We start from the raw sequence: 23,562 nt of genomic DNA on the forward strand, positions 1-23,562 counted from the left end.
AAATTTTAACCCTGGGCTTGCTCTAACATCTCACCAGCATGTGTTTGCTACTGGAAGGGTTGATGCCTGTACCAGCCCTGTGTTGGCACTAGGCTAGCTCAGAGCTAAGACTTGGCTTGCATATGGACAGGTTAACATGTATACCACTTATACAGGATAATATTTTTGTGAAATCACTTTTGCAAAAGTTTTTTTTTTTATTCACCAATTTTGAAATGTCAACTGCTTATCAATATAAAATATTGCATTTAATATGGATGTAACATATCACAAATTATGAATAATATTTGGTCAGTTGTATATGGTTGCAACCAATACCAGTAAATTCATGTAACTCAGCACCATAACTTAATCTTCATAAAACTTTATAAGGTCTATAGGGTCACATAGTTGTCATGTTTTCATTTGTTTACATAGAATTTACACTGTAGAAATCAAAAGCATTTTTAGGTCTTGCAGACACATACATACATACATACATACATACATACATACATACATACATACATACATACATACATACATACATGTACATACATACATACATACATACATACATACATACATACATACATGTACATACATACATACATACATACATACATACATACATACATACATACATACAAACACAGAAACACAGACAGACAGACACACACATACCCCCCCCCCACACACACACACACACACACACACACACACACACAAAGAAACAAAGAAACATAAAGTTATATATACATGCATACACATGCAAATTAAGCAGGCACAAATGCAGTATAGTGGACGTACCATCTAACCATGTGCTTTAGTAACAAAGCTAGGGAACAATGGTTGTACTAGGAGTAGGTCAGAGACATTACATGTATAGATAGGATTAGACCCCCTAGCTACATTGTATTATCACAGATGTCAAGTGGTCCACTAAACTACATGTATGCCTGATATATACTGAAATAAATGTCCCATATTAGATAGAAGCCCTCATGTATCAGAATTCAAACTATTTTGACCTAAATCCTAGTCCTTGTAAATTCTTAATATAGACAAGGACAGACAGAACATGAATGGCCTTAGTCATCATCGTCATAGAAACTAAGAGATGTGTTTGAAATATGTGAAAATTTGTGAGATATTGACAATCATTCAGAAGTAGAATATACATTTATACATGTTGTGTGTTTTGAATCAGTCACACACAAATGTATAGAATTGCTAGGAGTGATTTTTTTTAAAGGTACAACTGGCACTCCAATTGCGCGTGAAATCTATGTGAAAATGTCTGAGATATTGGCAGCTTGTATATTTATATATAATCCCATGAAATCAATGTTAGTTTTACGTCATAATGCTCCGAGTATGATTCCGCGGACTAATACAAATTCGAGCCGGTAGGCAAGAATTTGTAGTCCTCGGAATCATACGAGGAGCATTATGACGTAAAACTAACATTGATTTCATGGAATTATATATTTATCACATAACTAAGTATTTCCCCGTATTTTTCTAAAATTTTAAATCGTATTTTACGAATACTGCATCATTTCATCGCACTATATTCTTCATCGCGTATTAAAAAATGGCGCCCGATGGCTATGCAAATTACATAATCGCGTGGTCAAGCTTACCATGTATGGTATCGGCGGTCATACTGTTGTGTGGTTTCTCAACCAAAATTATCGGTTATAACCTTGCGATGTACATGTAATATCGAATTTAGTTTAAAACGTAAGTAGAATTGTCTGAATACGACTTTTGTGCCGTCATTTTAATAATATTTTCTCGGGTTGTGTAAGTTCGGAGATCTGAGCTTGACGGAAAATCGGAAGTAAGCTTGCCGACTGCTACATCGATAATCTACGTGATTTTTAAATAGAATAAAATGTATCAAATAAAAATAAAAGGACTTCTACGTATCAAACTCATGTCATCCAAGGATATATGTAACGTAATGTATGCATTTACGGTTTGAAAGCACATAATTATTACGATAAACTTGATCGTAGCATAGGATTGCACGAACACTCAAACAACGGTACGGAGAAAAAATAGTTCGGTAGAACAGGGGTGATATGCTATGAAATCACCCCTGTTTGACGTCACACAGTAGAAGATATGCACGTATTTATGTGATAAACCTATTAAGCCAATTTGATATGTCATTGGAACCAGTGGAAGTCCAGTGACACACAGCCTTTTCATGTGAGGCACCAACATTTTATGTTCCCCCATCCATTACTGTACTGTATGTGGTCTTGACTCACATGGAAACTTAAGTTTTTATGATTCTGACCAGTTACGAAACCATTGTCTTTAGAAAAAGGCACACTGGATAATGACAACCATTCAGAAATTGAATTATAACAACTTGGAATTGTGTGTTTTGGGTATACATCACGGTAGACTCTCTTACAGCCCTCGGAGCTTCGCTTTACTAAAATTAAAGCTAAACGAATTATATTGTATGTACCGATGCCAGCTAATTAACCGTACTCGAATATCCTTGTACTGTGCGCCCTCATCGACCATGATAGAGATAACCATTCGTTGACGTGTGACTGCGACGCTCCGTGTTATCACGAAGCCCCGAAAATATGGAGCGTCGCAGGCACACGTCAACGAACATATATCTCTATGTGGTCGATGATGGCGCACTGTACAAGGTTGTTCGAGTACGATGGAGTACGTTATGTAGATGGTATCGGTACATACAAAATAATTCATTTAGCGTCGATTTTAGTAAAACGAAGTTCCGAGGACTGTGAGAGAGTCTAACATCATGGATGAGTTTATAACTGTATATGTAAAATGAACAAGATAGTAGTTATGACAATTTCTAATCACAGAGTCAAAAAATTTCTTGGAAGTGAATCCAAAATTTTTGCAGACGTTGATATTTTGACTCTGTGAGTAAAAATTTTCTTTACTATAAGTATGAACCCAGAGTCCATGAACATTCAATTCTTAGAAGATAATGTTTATGATGTGTGATGTACAAATGTACATGTACAGTATGGTCACAAAGTCAGTGGTATTTGTGGTGACCTAACCATGGTGTCATGTCATGTCTGAATGTGTAGCTATATTTGGCGTGATACTTGTACAGACTAGATCTAGCTATTTATATATATATATATGTTGATACATTATACCACTTTCTAGGGTTTCATTCATTTAGATGTCAGGCTAAAGAATCCATCCCATGTGAAAGATGCAAGTAAACATGTACAGTTAACACATAATTTACAACTACTTACAATGGAATACTCTGAATGTTGGGAGAAAAGTATTTGAAATGATATACCATGGCATGTCTTTTTAATTAGTAAATAACAAGTAAAACATGAAAACCAATGGCTGGCCTCAAGTTGATAAAAATGGACAATGAAATGAGTACATTTGTAGCTGGAAAATATCATACTATGGTAACAATACATGTATGTGGGACAAAAATAAAAAGGTGTGTATAACTAAAAGTAGAGATGTGAAAAGTACACACCTCTGGTTGGATCATTCTGTCCGATCCAGTTAGACACTGAAGAAGCACAAGTGATTTTGAGTCTGTTTCTCAATCAAAAGTGGAAGAAGAGAACTTGTGTATGAATCATACTGGTTCCATGATGAACAACATACATAGTGTTATAAAGAGTACAAGGGTAAAAACCTGATATTGACATGATTTGTCTTTTTCAGCTGGACTCCAGAACGACGTGTACCTTTCAGTGATGTTCGTCTTCCTCCTGCATCCAAGGATAACAATGAATTAAAAGCTGGAGATGAGGTTGAGGTAAGAAAACACAAACATCTCACATCCAAATGGAATCTGGTTTCCTATGGTCGCCGCTCCTTCTCTTCAGCAGCTCCTTAACTTTGGAACTCTCTACCCCTGGACATTAAAACCTCTCCCAATGTTAACATTTTCAAAAGACGCTTGAAAACCCACATATTTCAGAGAGCTTTTTCATCTCCTTTCTAACTCTAAGCGCCACTGAACATTGTTTTCTTTGGATATTTGGCGCTATATAAATTTATTAGATAGATAGATAGATAGATCCTCAGTTAACATACATGTACAGCATGTGCCTCGGAAATAAAACGCTTGCTTTAAACCTGTACCAACTGCAACTTAGACATTTTTTTTTCATCAAATAACCAAAGACATATTCACTAAGAATTGGTTAGTTACTTGTAAAAAGACACAGTATCTGTGGTCAATATCATCTGTAGCTAGTGTAGCTGCAATTTTAAATCTTGAGCGAAAGCTAGGTTTTGAATCTGTCACCATGTCAAAACTGTACTAGTAATTGTAACTGGAGTATCATTATTGATCAGACAACCACAATACACTTGCTGAAAATTTACTACAAATAATTAGATATTGTACATGCTAAGCAGTGGTAAGCAGTACAGAAACATGTTGAAACTGTGATTGCTGTTGAGGGCGCTCATTTTTGGGTGTGGACCCAAAAGTCAATTTGATTGTTTTATCGTGTTTAAGGCTACAAGAAATAAGTTTATCCATGGTGACAGATGATGTAATACTGTTCATAGTGTTCACAATATTATGAGTAAATAATTGTACCTAATCACGAACAAAACATTTTTCCAAAAAAAAAACCCATCCTTTTGCAGCTAGTGTAGTGTCAACTTTTACTATTCAAGAAAACTCCAATCAATTCTTCACAAAGTAACCACAAAATGTGATCAGATCTTGATATCCACGGAGTGTGCTATGTTTTTATTAGCTGTAAATAAGACACTGGTAATCCAGCCTTCAGTTTACTAAGATAGATGCAAACTAAATCTACTGTTCTTCAATGTAGTAGATTACACAAGTGATAGCGGTTCCTCTATTGTTGATTGTAATTGCCCCGTGATCAACGTAGCATAAAAAACATTCAAAGTCCCAAAACAGCACTGCAGTTCATGGAACTCTAAATAAACTAGTTTCCAGAGACGCCTCCATACTGAAACTATAATTAAACCAACGCCCATTTATCATCACTGTTGCATCAAGACGGTTTTAGTCTGTGTCCATCTTAGAAAACCGTAGGCTCAACTACCAGAGTAATAATATGTTTATATAATTAGCTGTAAATATCAAATTGTGTGAACAAAAGTATTTGAAGTCTAGACAGACATAATCGGGCTCATTGTTAATGAAAAACTAATAAGGACAATCAGCGGACACTGATATGTAGATAATACTAAAGAGATTGTGTTACAAATTAATCTCCTGGGATGAAAATCTGTCATCTATTTTGGTATGGGCAATAAATTAGGTGATATAGTATAGTCAATTATGTATGCGTTAGCATGATAAATACAATGTAGGTTTCTTATTTGCGTGTTAGTTTCATTCGACTTGTCAAGGAATAGCTTGTCTTATCACTGTAATAATAGAAATATGAAGGCATTTGAATGCTTTGAAGTTTGACTCATACTTTGAACACTGCAGAATTGATGACATAATTATGCACACAAAATAATTTCTTTATTATTTTTGAGAGAGAGAGAGAGAGAGAGAGAGAGAGAGAGAGAGAGAGAGAGAGAGAGAGAGAGAGAGAGAGAGAGAGAGAGAGAGAGAGAGAGAGAGAGAGAGAGAGAGAGAGAGAGAGAGAGAGAGAGAGAGAGAGAGAGAGAGAGAGAGAGAGAGAGAGAGAGAGAGAGAGAGAGAGAGAGAGAGAGAGAGAGAGAGAGAGAGAGAGAGAGAGAGAGAGAGAGGGGGGGGGGGGAATGAGAGATCGGAGAGACAGACAAAGCAGAGAGAGACAGAGGCAGAGACAGACAGACAGACAGAGGCAGACAGACCAACCATAATAAAGATTCAGAGCAGACAGACAGACAATAAGTAAAAATTCAAGAGACAGATTATAATTGACATAAGTTTATGCAAGTAAATATCATCTTTGCCAAGGTGAAGGTTTTCAGTACAGTTGAAGGTTACTTTAATGGTACAAAAAATGTTTCTATTTCCAAACATTCTCAAATGACCCCATGAACATTTCTTACTATGTTTACTTACCTCCAAGATAACCTTAAATACTAAATAGTACAATACAAAACAGATCCAATATATTGAGAATTAGGCCGTGTGGTATATATACCTAGGATGTTACTTACGATAATTTTTTTGTTTTGTAGGTTTTTTCTCGTTCAAGTGAAGAGGAGCCATGTGGTTGGTGGCTGTCAAAAATTAGTATGGTGAAAGGAGAGGTAGGTTTATAATTTCACTTGTTGTTAATCTAAAGTCAATTTATGCATAGTTGTGATGATGTTAAAGTGATTAGAAGTAAAAAAAAATAAAAAAAAAATTGGTAAATGGGAATCCCAGTAAACAAAGGGAAGAAGTCTGGTAAAACTTGCATAGACTTCCATGTTGCACCATGACTTTGGTGGGTAAGAGAAGAGGGAAATTTAATGAACTTTGTGAAAGTCACCATAAACATGTATGTATCTTAATTGTGATGGATACACTGGTGACAGTAGGGGGTAGGGATCTGGTAATCCTGGCATAGATTTTCATACCTGAGTTTGATGGGGATCCTCAGTAGAAAAGTAAGAGAACTGTGGCAGATTGTACCTACTTTAATATCCATTCTAAAAATTATGAGTGCTAACTGTATACTGTTAACATCAGTATTGATAGTATGTGTATATACACCGTCTTCTTTTCCACACTGAAAGATAGTGAAGACCAACTGAAGTCTATTAAACTAGAAAACAAGAAATTGAGAATTCCAGACCCTATATTGATAGTAATTGTTAAAGACCCAAAACACATTTGAGACAAAATGCGAGTCGTGATACAATGTGTCTAACATGCATAATACTCTGTGTTGTTTTTCGTTACAGTTTTTTGTCATAGAATATGTTGGCTGGGATGCAACTTTCAATGAAATAGTACAAGCAGAAAGGCTACGGTTGAAAAATAACAAGTAAGTTTATCTAACATGGTTATTTTTGTGATAATACAGAGTTATAAAATACAGAGTTATAACACCATGTTCTCTTAGACTCTTTGATCACCAAGATTTCTAAAGTTATTTCCTACACAGGACTGTGACAGTTGAAACAGGTAAACCTGAAACAACATAGTCTGGCATGTCAGCGACAAACATCTTTCTTATATTGGTACATTTCATAGTCTGGTTCAATAAATGTTTGGAAAATTTTTGTTGAGTCAGATGAACATACAGTATGTAGTAATGTTAGTAAGCTGTTTGTTGTGCCAGCCAACATTCTGTTTCATGTTTACTGGTTTCAATTGTGTGACGGGACAAGACTTATTATGGATATCAAACAAAACAGAATGAGAAGGGGGATATAAGAAAACAGTCCATCCATTTTAAAGGCCCATGCTTGAATCCCAGGTTTTCACATTAGTGCTGTTTTCACAGTAGAGCCATATGAATTAAACAGGTTCATTCTCTTATTCTGGAAAACTTTTTCTATAGCTCTGCCAAACAACTTTTTTTTTTTCACTCAATTAATACTAGTTTGGCAATACCCTATAAAGGCCCATGATTCAGTCCCAGGTCCTCACTTTAGTGTTATCTTCATCAGCAGAGCTATAGGAGTTATATACTATATAGGATCATTCTTGTGTTCTGACTAACTTTTTCTACATCTCTGATCTGCTGAACAACCGTTCATCTCACCCACATTTTAATCCCAATCTGACGTGATGTTTCAAATGTTATGTGTAATCTAACTGAAATGTTTTCTTCTTTGTACAGCCCATCTGTTAACAAAAACACCTTCTATAAGTGTACCATTGATGTGCCTCAAGACCTCAAAGACTAGTAAGTATACACACATGTTGTTCTCCAAAACCACAGCTATATACTCCTAGCTAGAAAGTCCTCTGAAGTCATGGAAAATGAAGATTTACCTGTGGAAAAATATGGCCCATAAAAGTGAAAGTGTTTGACTTTGACCTCCATATTCAAGGTCAAATAGCAAATTGATCATTAAGTTATGAAATTCTGTATCTAGAGACACCAATTAACTTTGCACAGTAACTTTGCCATAAAAGAAACCGGGAGGGGGGGGGGGGGGGGGGTAATGTCTCAATTGAAGGCTTGTAGTATGTAAAGTAAAATATAAAATTACCATTGTTATGTAAATTAGATGAACTTACATAGAGAGTTTGGTATTACCGGTAAATCTATAAATGTGTATGCTGTAACTATATTTGATACTTTGTTTTTACAGTTGTAAGAATGAGGCAAACCATAGGGATTTCAAGAAGGCATGTGGTGTGGCTTCAGTGCTGTACAATGCAGACTTAGATGCCCTAGTTGTCTTGGTAAGTACGGTAGTCAAAATTATTACGCATGTGCTACAGATTACTTAATTGTACTGGTGCGTGCATACTACTGGTATTTTCATTGCAGTGCAATGATACTGAAAACATTATTGCATACCTGCATGCAAATGAGGATGCAATCGTTCGTTTCACTTGAAATTGATCTCGTCATCACGCTATATGATTTTTATGGAAATTTGCCGTTTCAGATAAATATATGTCATAATAACAGAACACCCCATGCCATGTTGAGTTCCAGTGTGGGTACTCAGGGGTATTTGCACTAGTGCTTGCAGTGTTTTCTGCTGTGCTCACACTTGCTATGCCCGTGAAAGTACGGGTGCAGAGAACACTGCAAGCACTTGTGCAAACACCCCAAGTGTACCACACTTGCACTCACATGTCATGGGGGGGTCTGTCATATTCTTACACAATGGACCAGTGTGTATTTGCATCAGTCTGCACAACATTACATTGTTGGTATCTCCACTGCAATTCAATGCCAAAAACAGCATTGCGTATCTGTATGCAAAGTGAACAGTCATACAATAGTTTCATGTACACGAAATTTTATGCAAATGTACTGTTTTGGATAAATATAACAGAACCTAGTTTGTGATTATTTTACATTTAAAGAGACACATACTTTTCAGTAAAGTATTACATGTTCGAAATCCAAAGTGTTTGCTGAAAAAAGAAGGTTCAGTGTTACAACATTTTCATATTGATTGAAATTTAGTTGGAGCAGAATATGGCAAATTTATTGACTTTGTTGTCTCTCCTACAGTCGACGTCATCCTCAGCCGTCCACAAAGCTCTCCTATTAAGTGATATGCATTTTCGCAGTCTACGTACGAAGCTGATGTTGCAGACTAGGACAGAGGAGGCAGCCCAACAACTTGAGGTAAATACTATTGAGGTAACTGGACGTAAATATTCTTGAGTGCCCCTACAGTACCGAACTGTACTGTACCACACTGTACAGTACAGTACTCTACTGTACTATACTATACTGTACTGTATTATATGTATTTTACTATACTGTACTATACTGTACTGTAGTAGACTTTACAGTCGTACCCTACTGTCCTGTTAAACTATGTAGTGTACCGTACTGTACTATACAATACTATACAGTATTACAGTATATTACAGTATTGTACACTATGTTACTACACTACTGTATGCAGTACTGTACTGTACTGTACTGTACTGTACTGTACTGTACTGTACTGTACTGTACCGCACCGTATCGTACCGTACCGTACCGCACCGCACCGTACCGTACTGTATCGTACTGTACTGTACCACATGGTACTTTGCAGTGCTGTCATATTGTACCACACTGTATGTACAGTGCTTATACAGTACCAAATTGTACCACACTATACTGTTCTCTACTCTACTATACTGTACTGTACTGCACTGTACTAAACTATGCTGTACAGTATTGTACCCTACTGGCCCATTCTATACTATACTGTACCATACAGTGTTTGACCACACAAAACTTTACAGTGCTTATACAGTACCAAATTGTACCACACTATACTGTTCTCTACTCTACTCTACTATACTGTACTGCACTGTACTTAACTATGCTGTACAGTATTGTACCCTACTGGCCCATTCTATACTATACTGTACCATACAGTGCTTGACCACACAAAACTTTACAGTGCTGTTACAGTACCAAATTGCACCACACTATGTTGTACTCTACTGCACTGTACTATGCTATACTATACTATACAGTATATTGTACCCAACCGTACCATTCTGTTCTATACTGTTCCATACAGTACTTGACCACACAATTCTTAACAGTGCTGTCATATGGTACCACACCATACTGTACAGTGCTGTACTACATTATACAGTCCTGGACCGCCACTATACTGTACATAATAGAGTAGCTTACTGAAATGTGCCGCCTTATAGAAATTTTAATTTTTGGTCAAAGACTACAAACTTAATAGCTCGTTATTTTGTAATAAATGAACTTAAAAGTATATTCAGTTCAGTACCACAATACCATTGGTGCCATACATTTATAATTATTACATTTTCCCTTGATGTAGGTGACTAAACAACAAACTGAGTACGCTACAGAGGAATTTTCCGTGAGGGAAGATTTAATGGGGCTAGCAATCGGAGCACATGGTGCCAATATACAGTCTGCTAGGCAAGTGGAAGGTGTCAAGAGGATTGACTTAGATGAAAATACTTGTACTTTTAGGATCTATGGAGATGTAAGTATATGAGATTAAAATCACTTGGATTGCTCTTGGCTTATCTGGTGTATTGTGAATACGGCATGCTTATAGAACCATCTCCCTGTAGTGTAGTGGTTAGTGCTTAGGATTAGCAGGTGGGAGGTCATATATTTGAATGCCACTGGAGACAGGATTTTTTTGTGCAAACCCAAGGTGAGTTTTCTGCAGACTCAATGGGTCTCACTCACAAGACTACCTAGAGTAGTGAATCAAAAAAGTTTGGGATGATTACTCACACAGACGAGAGCCTGCAGGTGCTATGTTTGCTGAGCCTGGGTGACTCCGGGATGGTAGCCTGTTGACTGACTGGGAAAGCCTTGACAGTTCCACAGCAACGTGATATAGTGTATGCACCATAGCCCTGTCACATAGTCCCAAAGCTTAGTGGAACTGTGTAGAATTGTGTGTGATTGTATTTGTCTGCATTAAAAGCAAATTCCAAGCACAAAATTTTGTTCGAATGAATATCCGTAATGTAGTGGAAGGTAGTTAATGGTTATCCTTGTGATCAACCAGGATTAGGTATTACAATTGATTATCCCACAGTCCTTTGCATCTGAGCATGCCCAGTTTGAATTGTAAAATATGGGCAATATTTGTTGTATGTGTTTTAACAGTTCTCTTCTTCTATGAAAGTACCATAGGGTTTGGACAGTGTAATGTAGTTACTTTGTAACAGTAAATTTGAAATCATGAACACTCTCCACCATAAGGTTGCTTTTATATATTGAATTGTCTGTACGTACCTCATCCAAACACACTTTAGAGAATCATTTTCATCTTACCTTTGTAGTATTTGTGGGATGAAACTTTTGGTGTTTCTTTTTGGTTTAACCAAATTTCATGCATGTATTACCACCTCTTGTTATTCCAGGATCCGGTTTCAGTACGTAAAGCTCGTGGTATGTTAGAATTTGGTGAAGATGTTATAAGTGTACCAAGAAATTTAGTAGGTAAGTGTGCTGTGAAAGTAAATGTAGGGCATTAGCTGTATAGTCAAAATACTTATTGACGAGTACTCTATAACTGGTGATGTAAATACATGTTGTGCCCAACAACTGATGATGTAAAAAACATGTCATGGTCTACAACTGGTGATGTCGACAAATGTTGTGCACTACAACTGGTGATGTAAACACATGTTGTGCCCAACAACTGATGATTTAAAAACATGTCATGGTCTACAACTGGTGATGTCGACAAATGTTGTACACTACAACTGGTGATGTAAACACATTTTGTGCCCAACAACTGATGATGTAAAAAACACGTCGTGTTCTACAACTGGTGATGTCGACGAATGTTGTGCACTACAACTGGCGGTGTAAGCACTTGTGCTCTAAACTGATGATGTAAACACATGTTGTGCTCTAAACTGATGATGTAAACACGTGTTGTGCTCTACACTGGTGATGTCGACATGTTGTGCACTACAACTGGTGATGTAAGCACTTGTGCTCTAAACTGATGATGTAAACACATGTTGTGCTCTAAACTGATGATGTAAACACGTGTTGTGCACTACAACTGATGATGTAAACACATGTTGTGCTCTAAACTGATGATGTAATCACCTGGTTCTGGTTTTGTTCTGATCTACAGGTAAAGTTATAGGCAAGAATGGTAGAGTTATACAAGAAATTGTAGACAAGTCTGGAGTAGTTAGGGTGAAAATAGAGGGAGATAATGAGAGAGATGAAAGGGCCAGAGAAGAAGGCGTAGTACCGTTTCTGTTTGTTGGTACCATCACAAACATTAGCAATGCTATAACGCTACTAGAGTATCATCTTTCACACCTTAAGGTAAGTACACATGATATAGTCAGTGTTTTAGTTGTTAACACGTTTAAATCATCATCTGTTTGATTAAACTGAACAGAACTTAAAAAAAACCTATCAACTTTAGTCCCTGTTACATTGTACTTATTGTACTATGCTGTTCTACTATACTGTGCTGTGCTGTGCTGTGCTGGACTGTACCGTAATGTACTACATTGCTAAACTCAGCTAAACTGTACTGTACTGAGCTGATCGAGCTGAAGTGTACTGTACCAATCTTTTCTGTACTTCGCTGTGCTATACTAGGGTATACACTACTGTACCATACTATACCGTACCGCACCACAATGTACTGTATTCAATACTATTCTCTTCTGCTCTGCTGTACACTGCCCTAATCTGCTCTGATCCACTATGTTCTGCTTTTCTCTGTTCTATACTGCTCTAGTCTACTCTACATTGTACTTTATGTTATCTAATTCTAAATCTACGATATTGTATTGTACTATATATAGGAAGTGGAACAGTTGAGAATACAGAAGCTACAGATAGATGAGCAACTCCGAAGTCTTGGAACTGGTTTTGTACCGGGCCCATACTTCCCACCACCTAGGGAACGCCGTGGTGACAGAGGCTATGCATCGGATGCAGCTGAAGATTACGGTGGTGGTAGGGGTAGAGGGAGAGGTGGACGCGGTAGACGATGGGGCCATGAAAGAAGAATGATGGCAGGTGAGTTACGCTGCTAGCAATAAGGTTGTAGGTGGTAGGGGTAGAGGGAGAGGTAGATGTAGTAGATGATGGCAGATAAGTTACCTGAAAGTATAGAACCCCATCGTCTGGGTGAGGGGGGGGGGGGGGGTATTCATGGTTCATTTCGTCCTGTGTTAATATTTTGTACTGTTCAGGTAGTGACTCAGGAAAGAGAAAGACATGTCTATTTCTGACACTAAGTGTGCTAGGCATTACAATGGTGTATTGCATCTACATATTTATCTATTTTTGGAATAAGATGGTGACACTCAGGAAAGAGCTACTGATTCCAACTTAACATTAGAGGGCACTAGTCATTAGAATCATGCAAATGGACCGCTATTTACCTGTTTACCTATTTGTCTGGTATTTGAATCAGGTGGTGAGAGTCAGGAGAGAGATATCTATTCTGACAATGAGGCTATCAGAAGACAGCAAGCATGGGCTGACCAAGTAGAAGATGAACATTACCACGAATTATCATCACGTGGTGGACGTGGTGGCTATGGCATGGCACGTGGTCGCGGCAGGGGACGCGGAAGGGGTAGAGGCAGAGGATTCTCCTTTAGATCAGATCGTGAGTTTCTTTTGTTTTTATTTTGTCTTAATTAATAAAGTATTTTGTACTGTGTCTGTGACTGAAAAATGCTAGTAATAATATCAGTAATTATATAGTTCTTTCCACACTCTGTTCAAAGTGCTTTACAGGTATTACCACTTACATGAATCTTTAGCAACAAATCGGCCTTTTACTTCCTCAACTCCCTGGGGAGCATACAATCCATTGCAGCACTTTATAAGTGCATAGGATTAAAACATTCACATTACAACCTCTATCCTACCAGGTCCCCAATTATACAGCTGGGTTGACTGAAGCACAATCATGGTTAAAATCTTGCCCAAAGACTTTAGCCATTCAGAAAGAAATGGCAGCGACAGGGCACAAACTGCAACCTACAGATTCTAAGCCAGCCACTCTAATCATTCGACCATCCATGACTCCACAAAAATCAGGTTTTGCATATACCAAACTGAACAATCGCATTTCGAACGAATCAGTGAAATTCCAAATTGATCAATCACATTCATGAGATATTCAAATATATTTAATTTCGAACACAGCAGAACTAGTGACATAGACATATGTTGTCGTGACGTAGAACGACCAGAGTGTATATTCCATATTTTTTGTTCAACTTGGCTCATGCATGATACAATAATAGTTATTATTTGTCTTTATCCCCTTAGATTATAGAGCACAGGCTGGCACACCAACTAGTGAAACAGAAGACGACAATAGTCTGAAAGACAGCAGGCGACGTCAACATGACGAAGAAGACACAGTACTAGGGGAGGAATCAACCACCATGGATGAAGAAACAACAGGTACAGAGAAAGAAGGTTGGTCTGCCTACCCCGTTCCTTCCTGCCCTGCTTACCACTAGACTCAAAGATAGTCACTGGTGTTGTTTTATCAATCTATCAGTCTCATCACAAACCATTCATGGAAGAGAAAGTAAAGGCAAAAACTGAGTTAATACAATGGGGGAACTGGGGGGGGGGGTTAAGTTTTGCCACATTTTGAAAGGTACGATACTTACATTATTTGACTTTAATACGGAAACATACTTAGCTATCACTTACTATTGGCAGAACCGAAACTGGGTATCAATACTATTTCTTGGGGTAATTTTTGCTGCATTCTTCAACTTACTTCAGTATGTAACTTACTGCAACATACTTAACCATCACCTCTCTATTGGCAGAACTAGAGTTTAGTATTTAGCATAATTTAGCATAATTTAACCCAGTATTTAGGCGAAATGGATATAAAAAGACTCGACAACACGATTTATTATGTGTATATTACAATGGCAAGGAAACCCCACAACTCCATCAGCTGTGTTAACAATTCTAGATGACAACTTTAATACCATAGAGGACATGCATTGATGTTAACATTACTAAAAGCACCAGCTCAGTTCAATTGTTGATTTTATATACAGGTAAACTAAACATAAAAAGATGACAAACTTAGCTTGTGCTCCTTTCATAAAATACCACCAACAACTATCTTAGAGTCTGGGTGTTTGTGTGTGTGATCACTCAAAAAACACGGCAATGTATTTTTGTCGTGCGTTTTGTTTTATTTTGCAATAATACCCTGGCACTGCACATAGAAAGAAGCTGCTCTCTTCATCCTATTTTTTCCTTTCCCCTTGTTGTTTGTTTTAATCATTTTATAGAAACTTCTGCATACATGCCAACCCTGTGTTCAGGGATGGTGTGGTTTTTGAAATGCTTCATACTTTAAAAGTATCTCTGTCAAGTGCTACGTTGTTTTTCACTTTTGTATGTACGCCACTACTTGTATATGATGAGAATCACTATAATTGTATCACTGACTTGTAGTTGTACTATGTTTTATTGCTGTTTGTTGCTAAGTAACTCGGCAGTTTGTTAAAGAGGAACGCCACTCCTGGAAATAGACATCTTCATAAAATATGGGTTCTGGCGAGTCATTTCGTGATTTTACATCACCTACAATTATTTATGATTTCAGAGAAACATCATGTTGATATTGTGCATTAATACTATAGGGTATCTTTGCTATGGGCTATTGCATCATGGGAGATAGCAGAAATACATTATTGAATGGTTGAACACTGAATATTCATGACAGCTGTTTCACACTGAAGTGTATAGCATTTTGTACTCAAAGTGTTTTTCACCCAAATATTAATCCTAATCTTGCTGTTAGATAAATTTACAGAAGGGTTGTAAACAATGGCCTAGTGTACATACGGATCTTGAATTAAATCTGTGAATTTCTTTATGTAGATGGGCCATCAGACAGGAACAGAAGGGTGCCAAGGAGAAGCCGGCGTCGCCGAAAACCCAGAGAACCACCCTCGCCTATCCATGAAATGGTCAATGCAAATGAGGATACCGACACAAGTAAGGCTAACTCACCAGAGGCGCAGAGAAGGGCAAGAAATCGTCCACCGTTTCAGAGAGGTTCTGGTCCACCCATGTCTAGATTTAACAATGGCAACAACAATAGGCAAGGTAACAAAAGTGATTTTGGTAAACCACCCCCGCACTCCAGTAACAACGCTTCTCAACAGAACAAAAACGAGAGCAAGAATTCGCAGAGCGGTGGCGAAAAGTCTTCGTCGCAAGGAGAGAACTCGCCAAAACAACAGCGTTCAGCTCGCCCACCAAGGGAAAGGAGAACACGCGAAAACGCTAAGGCAGCAGTAGCAACGTCACCAAATCAAAATGGTGGCAGTGCATACAACAACGCTACCAATAATAAAGATAAAGAAGCCGTCAACAAAGAAGCGAATCACTCTGATAGTAACACCGTTGAAGGCAAGAGTAAAGTTAGTATAACCTTGAAACCAGAAACACCAAATTTAGTCAACGGTACGGCATGAGATCAAAAGGAGGCATTCAAACTGTAAATTAAATTTTTGTGGGGTAGGATGGGGTTGGGCGGGACAGGGTTAGTTCATCCAAATTTGTACAAAGAACAGAACAGGTTTTCTTTTTTTTTTTGTGTAATACATAGTTTATTAGATGATAGCATTGGAAGTGCAATAAAACTCACTCATGAAAAGCCAAAGTTTTTGCCATAATGCAGCCATCTTTGTCCAAAATATTCACTTTCATACATTTGTTCAATTCCTTGCAGAAAAAATCAAAGAAACCTGGCCATCCACATCGTAATAGAAACCACTCACTCAACTTTGGCTTTTCAACTTAACGTGTGTATTTAGCTTACAGAAACTAACATGGCTTTTCTCAGAATATAGTTTTCAAGAAAAAAAAGTTAGTAGCTGCTGTTTCGGTATTCATACACTAACATGCTTAATGAGTTACTGCTTATGTACAGCCCAGTTGGGAATTAAAAAAAAAAAAACGTTAAAAAATGAAAAAAAAACATGGAAAGGTTTATTTTCATTTGAGCTTTCCATTTTCTGGTGAAACTTTAAAAAAAAACACACCTTTTACTGTAATGTCCTGAGAACCAGATGTTTAATAGAAACTAGACTTTAGACACTAGAAAACTAATTTCGGAAGAGAAATCAAATCAAAACATTTTTTCTCTTCGTAGTAGAATCTTGTATTAAAATGTTTAAATAAAAAAATCCAAAAAAAATTCCAAAAAATGTAGAATTCAGAAATCAGATTAGGAGAGGTGAGTGATATTTCAAATAATAGGCAAAGTTTTTCTTTTTTTTGTAAATTAGTAAATTATTATTTTTCTGTTTTTTGTTTTTTTGTTCTCACAAAGGAAATATCACCACAACAACTTCTGTTACCCACAGAGTTTAAAAAAATGTTTGTAATAATGTATGGTATTTATTCATTTACACTGTTTTGAAATGAAGTGTTGCTTTTTTGGAACCGTTTTGTATGTTTCAATTTCAATTTTTCCAGTCCTTTTTTTCGGAGTATCAGCAAAGCAAAAAAAAAAAAGCAACAACTGTGAGTGCCTTCACACGTAGACAAGCTATGTAGTGGGCTTTGTAACTAGCGTACTTGATCTGTAGCAACGTACAACATTTTTTTGTACCTGTATGACGTATAAAGTAGTTGATCAAGAAATCTTACAACGGTAGAGTTTTTCAAAAAGTTCAGATTCTGTTTTTGTCGCATACGAAATAGACTTACACATGATTCATTCGGTTATTGCCACTTGCCATATTTTCATTTCATTGTCTCTATTCATACTTGACAACAGTGTAATTTTAGACGTATTTTCAGTGTGTTTCTTTTACTGTTGATATTCGAATATTTCCAACGATCCTCCAGAACATGAAAAATTATGCAAACCAATGTATTTTTGAGGTGCTACATGTATAGAGAGAGTGAGTCAGTCTGAGTACAGATATTACATATCCTATTGTTCTATACGGTCGTTACGAGAGAATTCGCCATTGAGGGGGCGCAGACATGCGAGGGCAGTCATTCATCCAATCAACATATTAGTCAGATGTGCATCATATCACAGGCACTCGTCCCCTTTTGTTCTTGTCATCGTTTTCTTTTTTACTTCATATGACATTATATTGCCTCAATAAAGTAGTGCACTCTCTTCGTACGCTTAGTCACCAGTTTTCCTGAATTTTTTTCTCAAATTCATGATATACTATGTATGATAGCGAAAAAAATGTAATACACAGTTTACACGTGCTCGTGTTCAGTCATTCGTAGCAGTGTAATGAGCAACAGTGAGAACGTTAACTGATCTAAATATCCGCGACCTCAATGGCGTAATATCTAGTAGCGACCTTCAGCTATATGCATATATACACGTCATGTATATCTCATTGTTATTATTATTATTATTACTTAAATAAAAAAAAAAAAACATTCGTAAGTGTTGTTTTGGGAAGAAAAACATGAAAATATGGACAGCATTTATTTTTTCTGCATGTTCATCTACTTACTGTAGTCTGAGAAGGGTGAAGTATGTCCTGTACGTGGTTTTGTTATGATATCGTGCGAAGCATGGTCAGGGCAATGTCTAAATGAGAGTGTATGTGTGATGGTGTTTGTCTGGGTGTGTGTCTGAGTGTCTTTGTCGGTGTCTTTACAGATAGAGAGGTGTTATTTTGTAGTTTTTGTGTTCATTTGTGTGACAGATATGTGTTCCCACAGTTCTCCAGTAACAGAGTGATTTTTTTGTCTTTGTATTTCATCGTACAAGGTGTTTTTTGAATCATTGGTTTCTTATCAATTGTCGTTGTTATTTATATGGAGTACATGAACTTGACCTCGACCTTGACCTTTATACAATGATGCCGCCAGTTGTAAAATATTAATATTAGATGTAAATTAGAAGCCTTACCTTATCAAGTGCCCTGCTGAGAATTTTCCACTTGTTTTATCAGAACTTTTTTTATAATATACACAAGAAATTGCACGTCCGAGCCATGTATCGCATGTTGTCATGTGAGGGCGCTCATCAAAAGGGTCTGGAACACCATCATGCCACAAAACTTGCAATTTGTCATGTAGCTGGAATAACAGTTGGTATGGTAACAACCCTTTAGAGACTCCCCGTCCGTACATGGTGAAATAGTGTGCATCAAATCAGCGTTGCCATGTTTTATGATAATTTCACCTGGTGTGATTTTATTAACACATCTCTGGTTTATGCTATTGAAATCTGAGTGTATCCATGCCTTGCTCTCACAGTGTTGTGAAACTACCTTCAAAACTCACTTCCTGTTGCATTTTGTGGACATAGTTTTAAAAACAGAATTTTTTTGTTTTGTTTTGTTTTGTTTTGTTTTTTTGCTGTACTGTTGTAGAGTTTAGTCTGTTTTTGCTAAGGTTGGCAGGGGAACAGACATTGGGGGGGGGGGGGGGGGGTAAAAGTTCCATGGTTTCCCATGCAATCTACCTTTCCCCATACAATCTACCATAATTTTGTTTGGGAACCCTGGTAAAATGACTGGGGAACCCTGGTAAATTTTACCTGCTTACTTCCCGTAACAAAAACACTGTTAGTGCCCATACTGCAATCTTCCCAGCATTTTTGAAATGATAACACTAAAACAGTGTATGTGGAGTCTTTAATTCTTCTCTCAGCTAACTTTACTCTCTTTTTTTAGTCTTTAAATTAATCAACACACATTATTTATAGTGTTGTCAAGTACATTCAAAAAGAAAATGAACAGCGTGCACCCCATCGTCAGTATTCATTTGTTGATTTCCTATAAAAAAAAAAAAAATATTATTCCTGAAATTCAGATCTCAAAAAAAAAAAAAAAAAAAAAAAAGGAAGAGAAATGGAAAAACTACCTAAGATTAACCCCTTTCATAAATATACATTTGTTATGTACGTTGGTGTATATGAAGTTCATATTCTGTGGCTTTGTTGCTCAATTTCACATTATAAAGTGAAAAATGTTCATTTTCCTGTCATGTCAGATATGACCCACAGAACATGAATGTCAAAGGTCGAATAGATATGAGGTTGACAAATATGAATATCAGGTGATTGAAGATTGTGGTCATGTGATACATTTTCTGCATGCTATTTTCTTTGACTTTCACCAGCATTTAGATTCATGGAATTTTCAAAGTTAAGTTCACTTTTTTTTTTTTTTTTTTCAAGAATTATGCAATAAGGGGAGGTATTTTTGACAAAATCAAAAACCTGTATTCGCTAAGATTACAGATGGCTTGTACATTACTGCAGTGATTTTTGATTTGTTTGTTTTTTTATATAGCAAAATCATTTTCAGTTCTTTTGTGCTTTTCAAGATATGCTGCAATTTGTATAAGGATGTTATGTTCAGTTTCTAGACACCTAACAGGATATTCCGATTCCAGGTACCCCTAATGTGATTCCCCATTCCAGTAAGGTAGTGCGCCCTCTATCATCCACTATTGTCAGGGTGAACCCAAGATAATAAACAGCATGAAAATGAAGGGTAAACGATCCCAAATCAGCAAAATTTGGTGTTTCTGATTCTTGGTGCTTCGTTTTATTTTATTTTATACAAAATATCACTTTAATGCAACATTCTACGTTTATTTTTAACTTTGAAAAGAAGTGTACCAGAATCTTGATTAAATTATGTCGTATGCAAAATTTAATTTTCAAATGTCATTAATTTTGCTAATAGAGGGCGCCCTGTACTGCTGCCATGTCGTCCAGAAACTGACATGATAGTTTTTGTGTAATGTATATCATCTCTGTACTGTGCTCTTCCCATGATACCTTGCTGTGTCATGTCATCCAATCCATTTCTGACAGCCAAGGCATAAGCAGTAAGCCCTTACACTGCCAATTTGACTTTCTTGTTTTTTCATTTTTCACAAAATGTCAAGTTTTGTTTAATATTTGTCACTTTTTGCTTGAAATTTTAGTGTTGGTGTAGAAAATAGGAAGTTCTTATCCCATTTGATTCGAAATGATTACAGAAACTGGCAGAAATTTAGAAAAATGTGAAAAGAAATATCAATTTTTTTGTGGTGGGAAAGAGTTTGGAAATAAGATTAAAACCAGTATGAGTGTGTTATGGTGACCAAGACATATGCAACGATTTTGTTAAAATGAAATTCATTAATTACGTTTGACCTTTTTGTAGATTTTTTTGTCAAATTCACCTCAAGTATTTCCTTTCAAAATATTTTGTATGAATCGCATTAGAAATTATTAGCACAGAATTCAGTAAATTTTTTCATGGATTTTTTTTTTCCTACAAATTTTGTGTAAACCCACTAAGTGCATCCGTAATATCAAAGTTTATGTTTGTAAACAGGTATTCAGAAACATGTAAGAAAATTGCTGATCACAAAATGTAGAACCAAATAAGGTTTGTAACAAGAAAGTTGAAAAAAATGGAGAGAACGAAAATTTTGAGAAGTGATAATGTTCATCAGTATTTATTATTTTTGAAACTTATGTAGCATATCAGAAGTTTTGTCATTCATTTGTCTCACTGGAGTTATTATCGAACTAGTTTTTTTTTCCTTTCTGTATATTCAACCGTTTTTGGTCAATCCAGGGTTTTTTAAAGACATTCTTGACTACTTCATGTAAAACGTATAAACTCACTTCACTTCACTTCGATTCAACTTTTGTAGGATTTTCATGCATTACATGTACTGAGTTGTAGCGTCAGAATGGAGTGTTTTTTTCCTACCAATTTTGCAACACCAGTTCTCCAAGCTTTAGAAATCACAAAGTCTTGCCACTCTTTCTCTGTGCTTTCACTTTGCTTATTTCTCTTTCTATCTATCTCTCATGACAATTTCTGCCCAGCCTACTACTTTTGTAAAATTACAGCAATAAAAAGTCCATGATAACAAACAGCCTAATAATTTGAGGTCATGTGTTCACTCGTGTGTGTGTGTGTGTGTGTGTGTGTGTCTGTGTCTGTGTCTGTCTCTGTGTCTCTGTCTGTGGTATGCTGCATGTACCAGCACAAAAATTAAAAATTGTGTATATGAATGGAGTAGTTGGAAAATGTGTGTGTAGTGAATAGCGCCATCTTGTGGTGAAGTTGTCCCAAATTTATCAAATGATCACAAAGACTACTTTTCACAAGACAATACTTTTCATTCCAACTAAATTGAGTTACAGAGAGACTCGACGTTCTTCATTTTTCTGCGAGAGTGCCAATTTTTAGCAGTTTAGGGATTTGGAAAGTAATACAAACTTCACCAACGCTTCAGATTTTGTCTTTAATCTTCGCATAATGTTAGTACCATAATTTGGGGCATTGGAAAAGAATAGAAAGTGCCAACTGGACGGGTTCACAGCTAGAGGGGACGGTTTCAATGTTCTGCATGAACTGCGCCCTCTATGTTTAAATCGGGTCCTTTTTTTATCACCATACCTTCGTTTGGGGTCATAATAAGTATCGATAGCTTGTTAACTATTAACAAAAATCAGTAACTTATTACGTAGGTGGTACCAGGGTGTAAACTACACTACCGTTGATGTTGTTCTACGGCGTAGGATGCTTTTCAATCGTGCAGTATGGAATATATGATTTTTCTTCTGTTTTAACTTCGAAAGGAGCCACATCGCCAGCAAGCTAAGGGAATAATACGATTTGCGTTGGCACAGTAATAAAAATAACATATTGTGGATTTGGATGTGGGGCTTACCGTTTACCTTCTACCAGTGATCCGTGATTATAGGACAGGTGTGATAAACTGCTAATAAATAGTAACTGTAAACAGTGTGAACTATGTGTAGTAAGGTAAGCATCTACCCCGGTGAACCACGGGAACGTTCGGACTCGTTATCACCACCGAGGGACGCGTATGACTTAATCACCGAAAATTTGTGTGCACTGACCTTCGGACGGGCGGTAATTACCTCCCGTGGACTTACAAAATGATGGAAAACGAGAAGGACCACGAAAGTATCACTTCAACGAGCAACATGGCGATTTATTTGATGAGGAAATATTGCGACTATGTAAGTATTTGTCAAGTGTCGAAATTTGTCTTTGTTGCCCGTTTTACGCAGTCCAAAGGGTAAGGCTGATAGCAAAGCAAACGAAATAATCATTGTTTGGCCAAAATTACCAACCGTTATGCAAAAAAAAAGAGTGCTTTCTCACCGTTTTTAACGATGAAGTACTTGAATCGAGGTCAGTGTCCCCGGGTTTCTCCGATACACGATATTTACTACTCATTCAACTCACTGTTGATAACTCGAATTCAGCTTGTTGCGCATACAAAAAACACGAAGTGTACATGTTTTGACATTATATTATGTGGCCCCAGTCTGGATACCAACTGTGGTCTACTAGTTAGAAGACCATAGTTGGAACCCAGACTAATGTGGCCCCATCATGACAAAAACACCGTGTATTACAAAATCATGTTAACGATGTTTTTACTACTTCACATAAATAACATATCTATATATTTTTCCTTCCAAAATTAACAACACACGTATCAA

General features: G+C 36.8%; 1 protein-coding gene across 4 annotated transcripts in view; it reads left to right on the top strand.

The window, feature by feature from the left end:
- Nucleotides 1-19,423, top strand: part of LOC144441892 (RNA-binding protein FXR1-like) — a 45,982-nt gene extending 26,559 nt beyond the window's left edge. Inside the window, exons 3-15 of one of the 4 annotated variants that reach the window (XM_078131143.1) lie at nucleotides 3,691-3,784; nucleotides 6,142-6,213; nucleotides 6,853-6,935; nucleotides 7,737-7,802; nucleotides 8,215-8,308; nucleotides 9,096-9,227; nucleotides 10,390-10,560; nucleotides 11,459-11,537; nucleotides 12,187-12,386; nucleotides 12,878-13,094; nucleotides 13,495-13,692; nucleotides 14,364-14,516; nucleotides 15,957-19,423. In XM_078131143.1, coding sequence (XP_077987269.1) covers nucleotides 3,691-3,784; nucleotides 6,142-6,213; nucleotides 6,853-6,935; nucleotides 7,737-7,802; nucleotides 8,215-8,308; nucleotides 9,096-9,227; nucleotides 10,390-10,560; nucleotides 11,459-11,537; nucleotides 12,187-12,386; nucleotides 12,878-13,094; nucleotides 13,495-13,692; nucleotides 14,364-14,516; nucleotides 15,957-16,555 — 2,158 coding nt within the window. In that variant the 3' untranslated portion in view covers nucleotides 16,556-19,423. Of the gene's footprint in view, nucleotides 1-3,690; nucleotides 3,785-6,141; nucleotides 6,214-6,852; nucleotides 6,936-7,736; nucleotides 7,803-8,214; nucleotides 8,309-9,095; nucleotides 9,228-10,389; nucleotides 10,561-11,458; nucleotides 11,538-12,186; nucleotides 12,387-12,877; nucleotides 13,095-13,494; nucleotides 13,697-14,363; nucleotides 14,517-15,956 lie in introns of all 4 variants that reach the window. The other 3 variants (XM_078131145.1, XM_078131146.1, XM_078131144.1) reach the window with 3 other exon arrangements.
- The last annotated feature ends 4,139 nt before the right edge of the window (nucleotides 19,424-23,562 follow it).

Source organism: Glandiceps talaboti, chromosome 11, assembly GCF_964340395.1.
Source record: "Glandiceps talaboti chromosome 11, keGlaTala1.1, whole genome shotgun sequence".
Lineage (NCBI taxonomy): Eukaryota > Metazoa > Hemichordata > Enteropneusta > Spengelidae > Glandiceps > Glandiceps talaboti.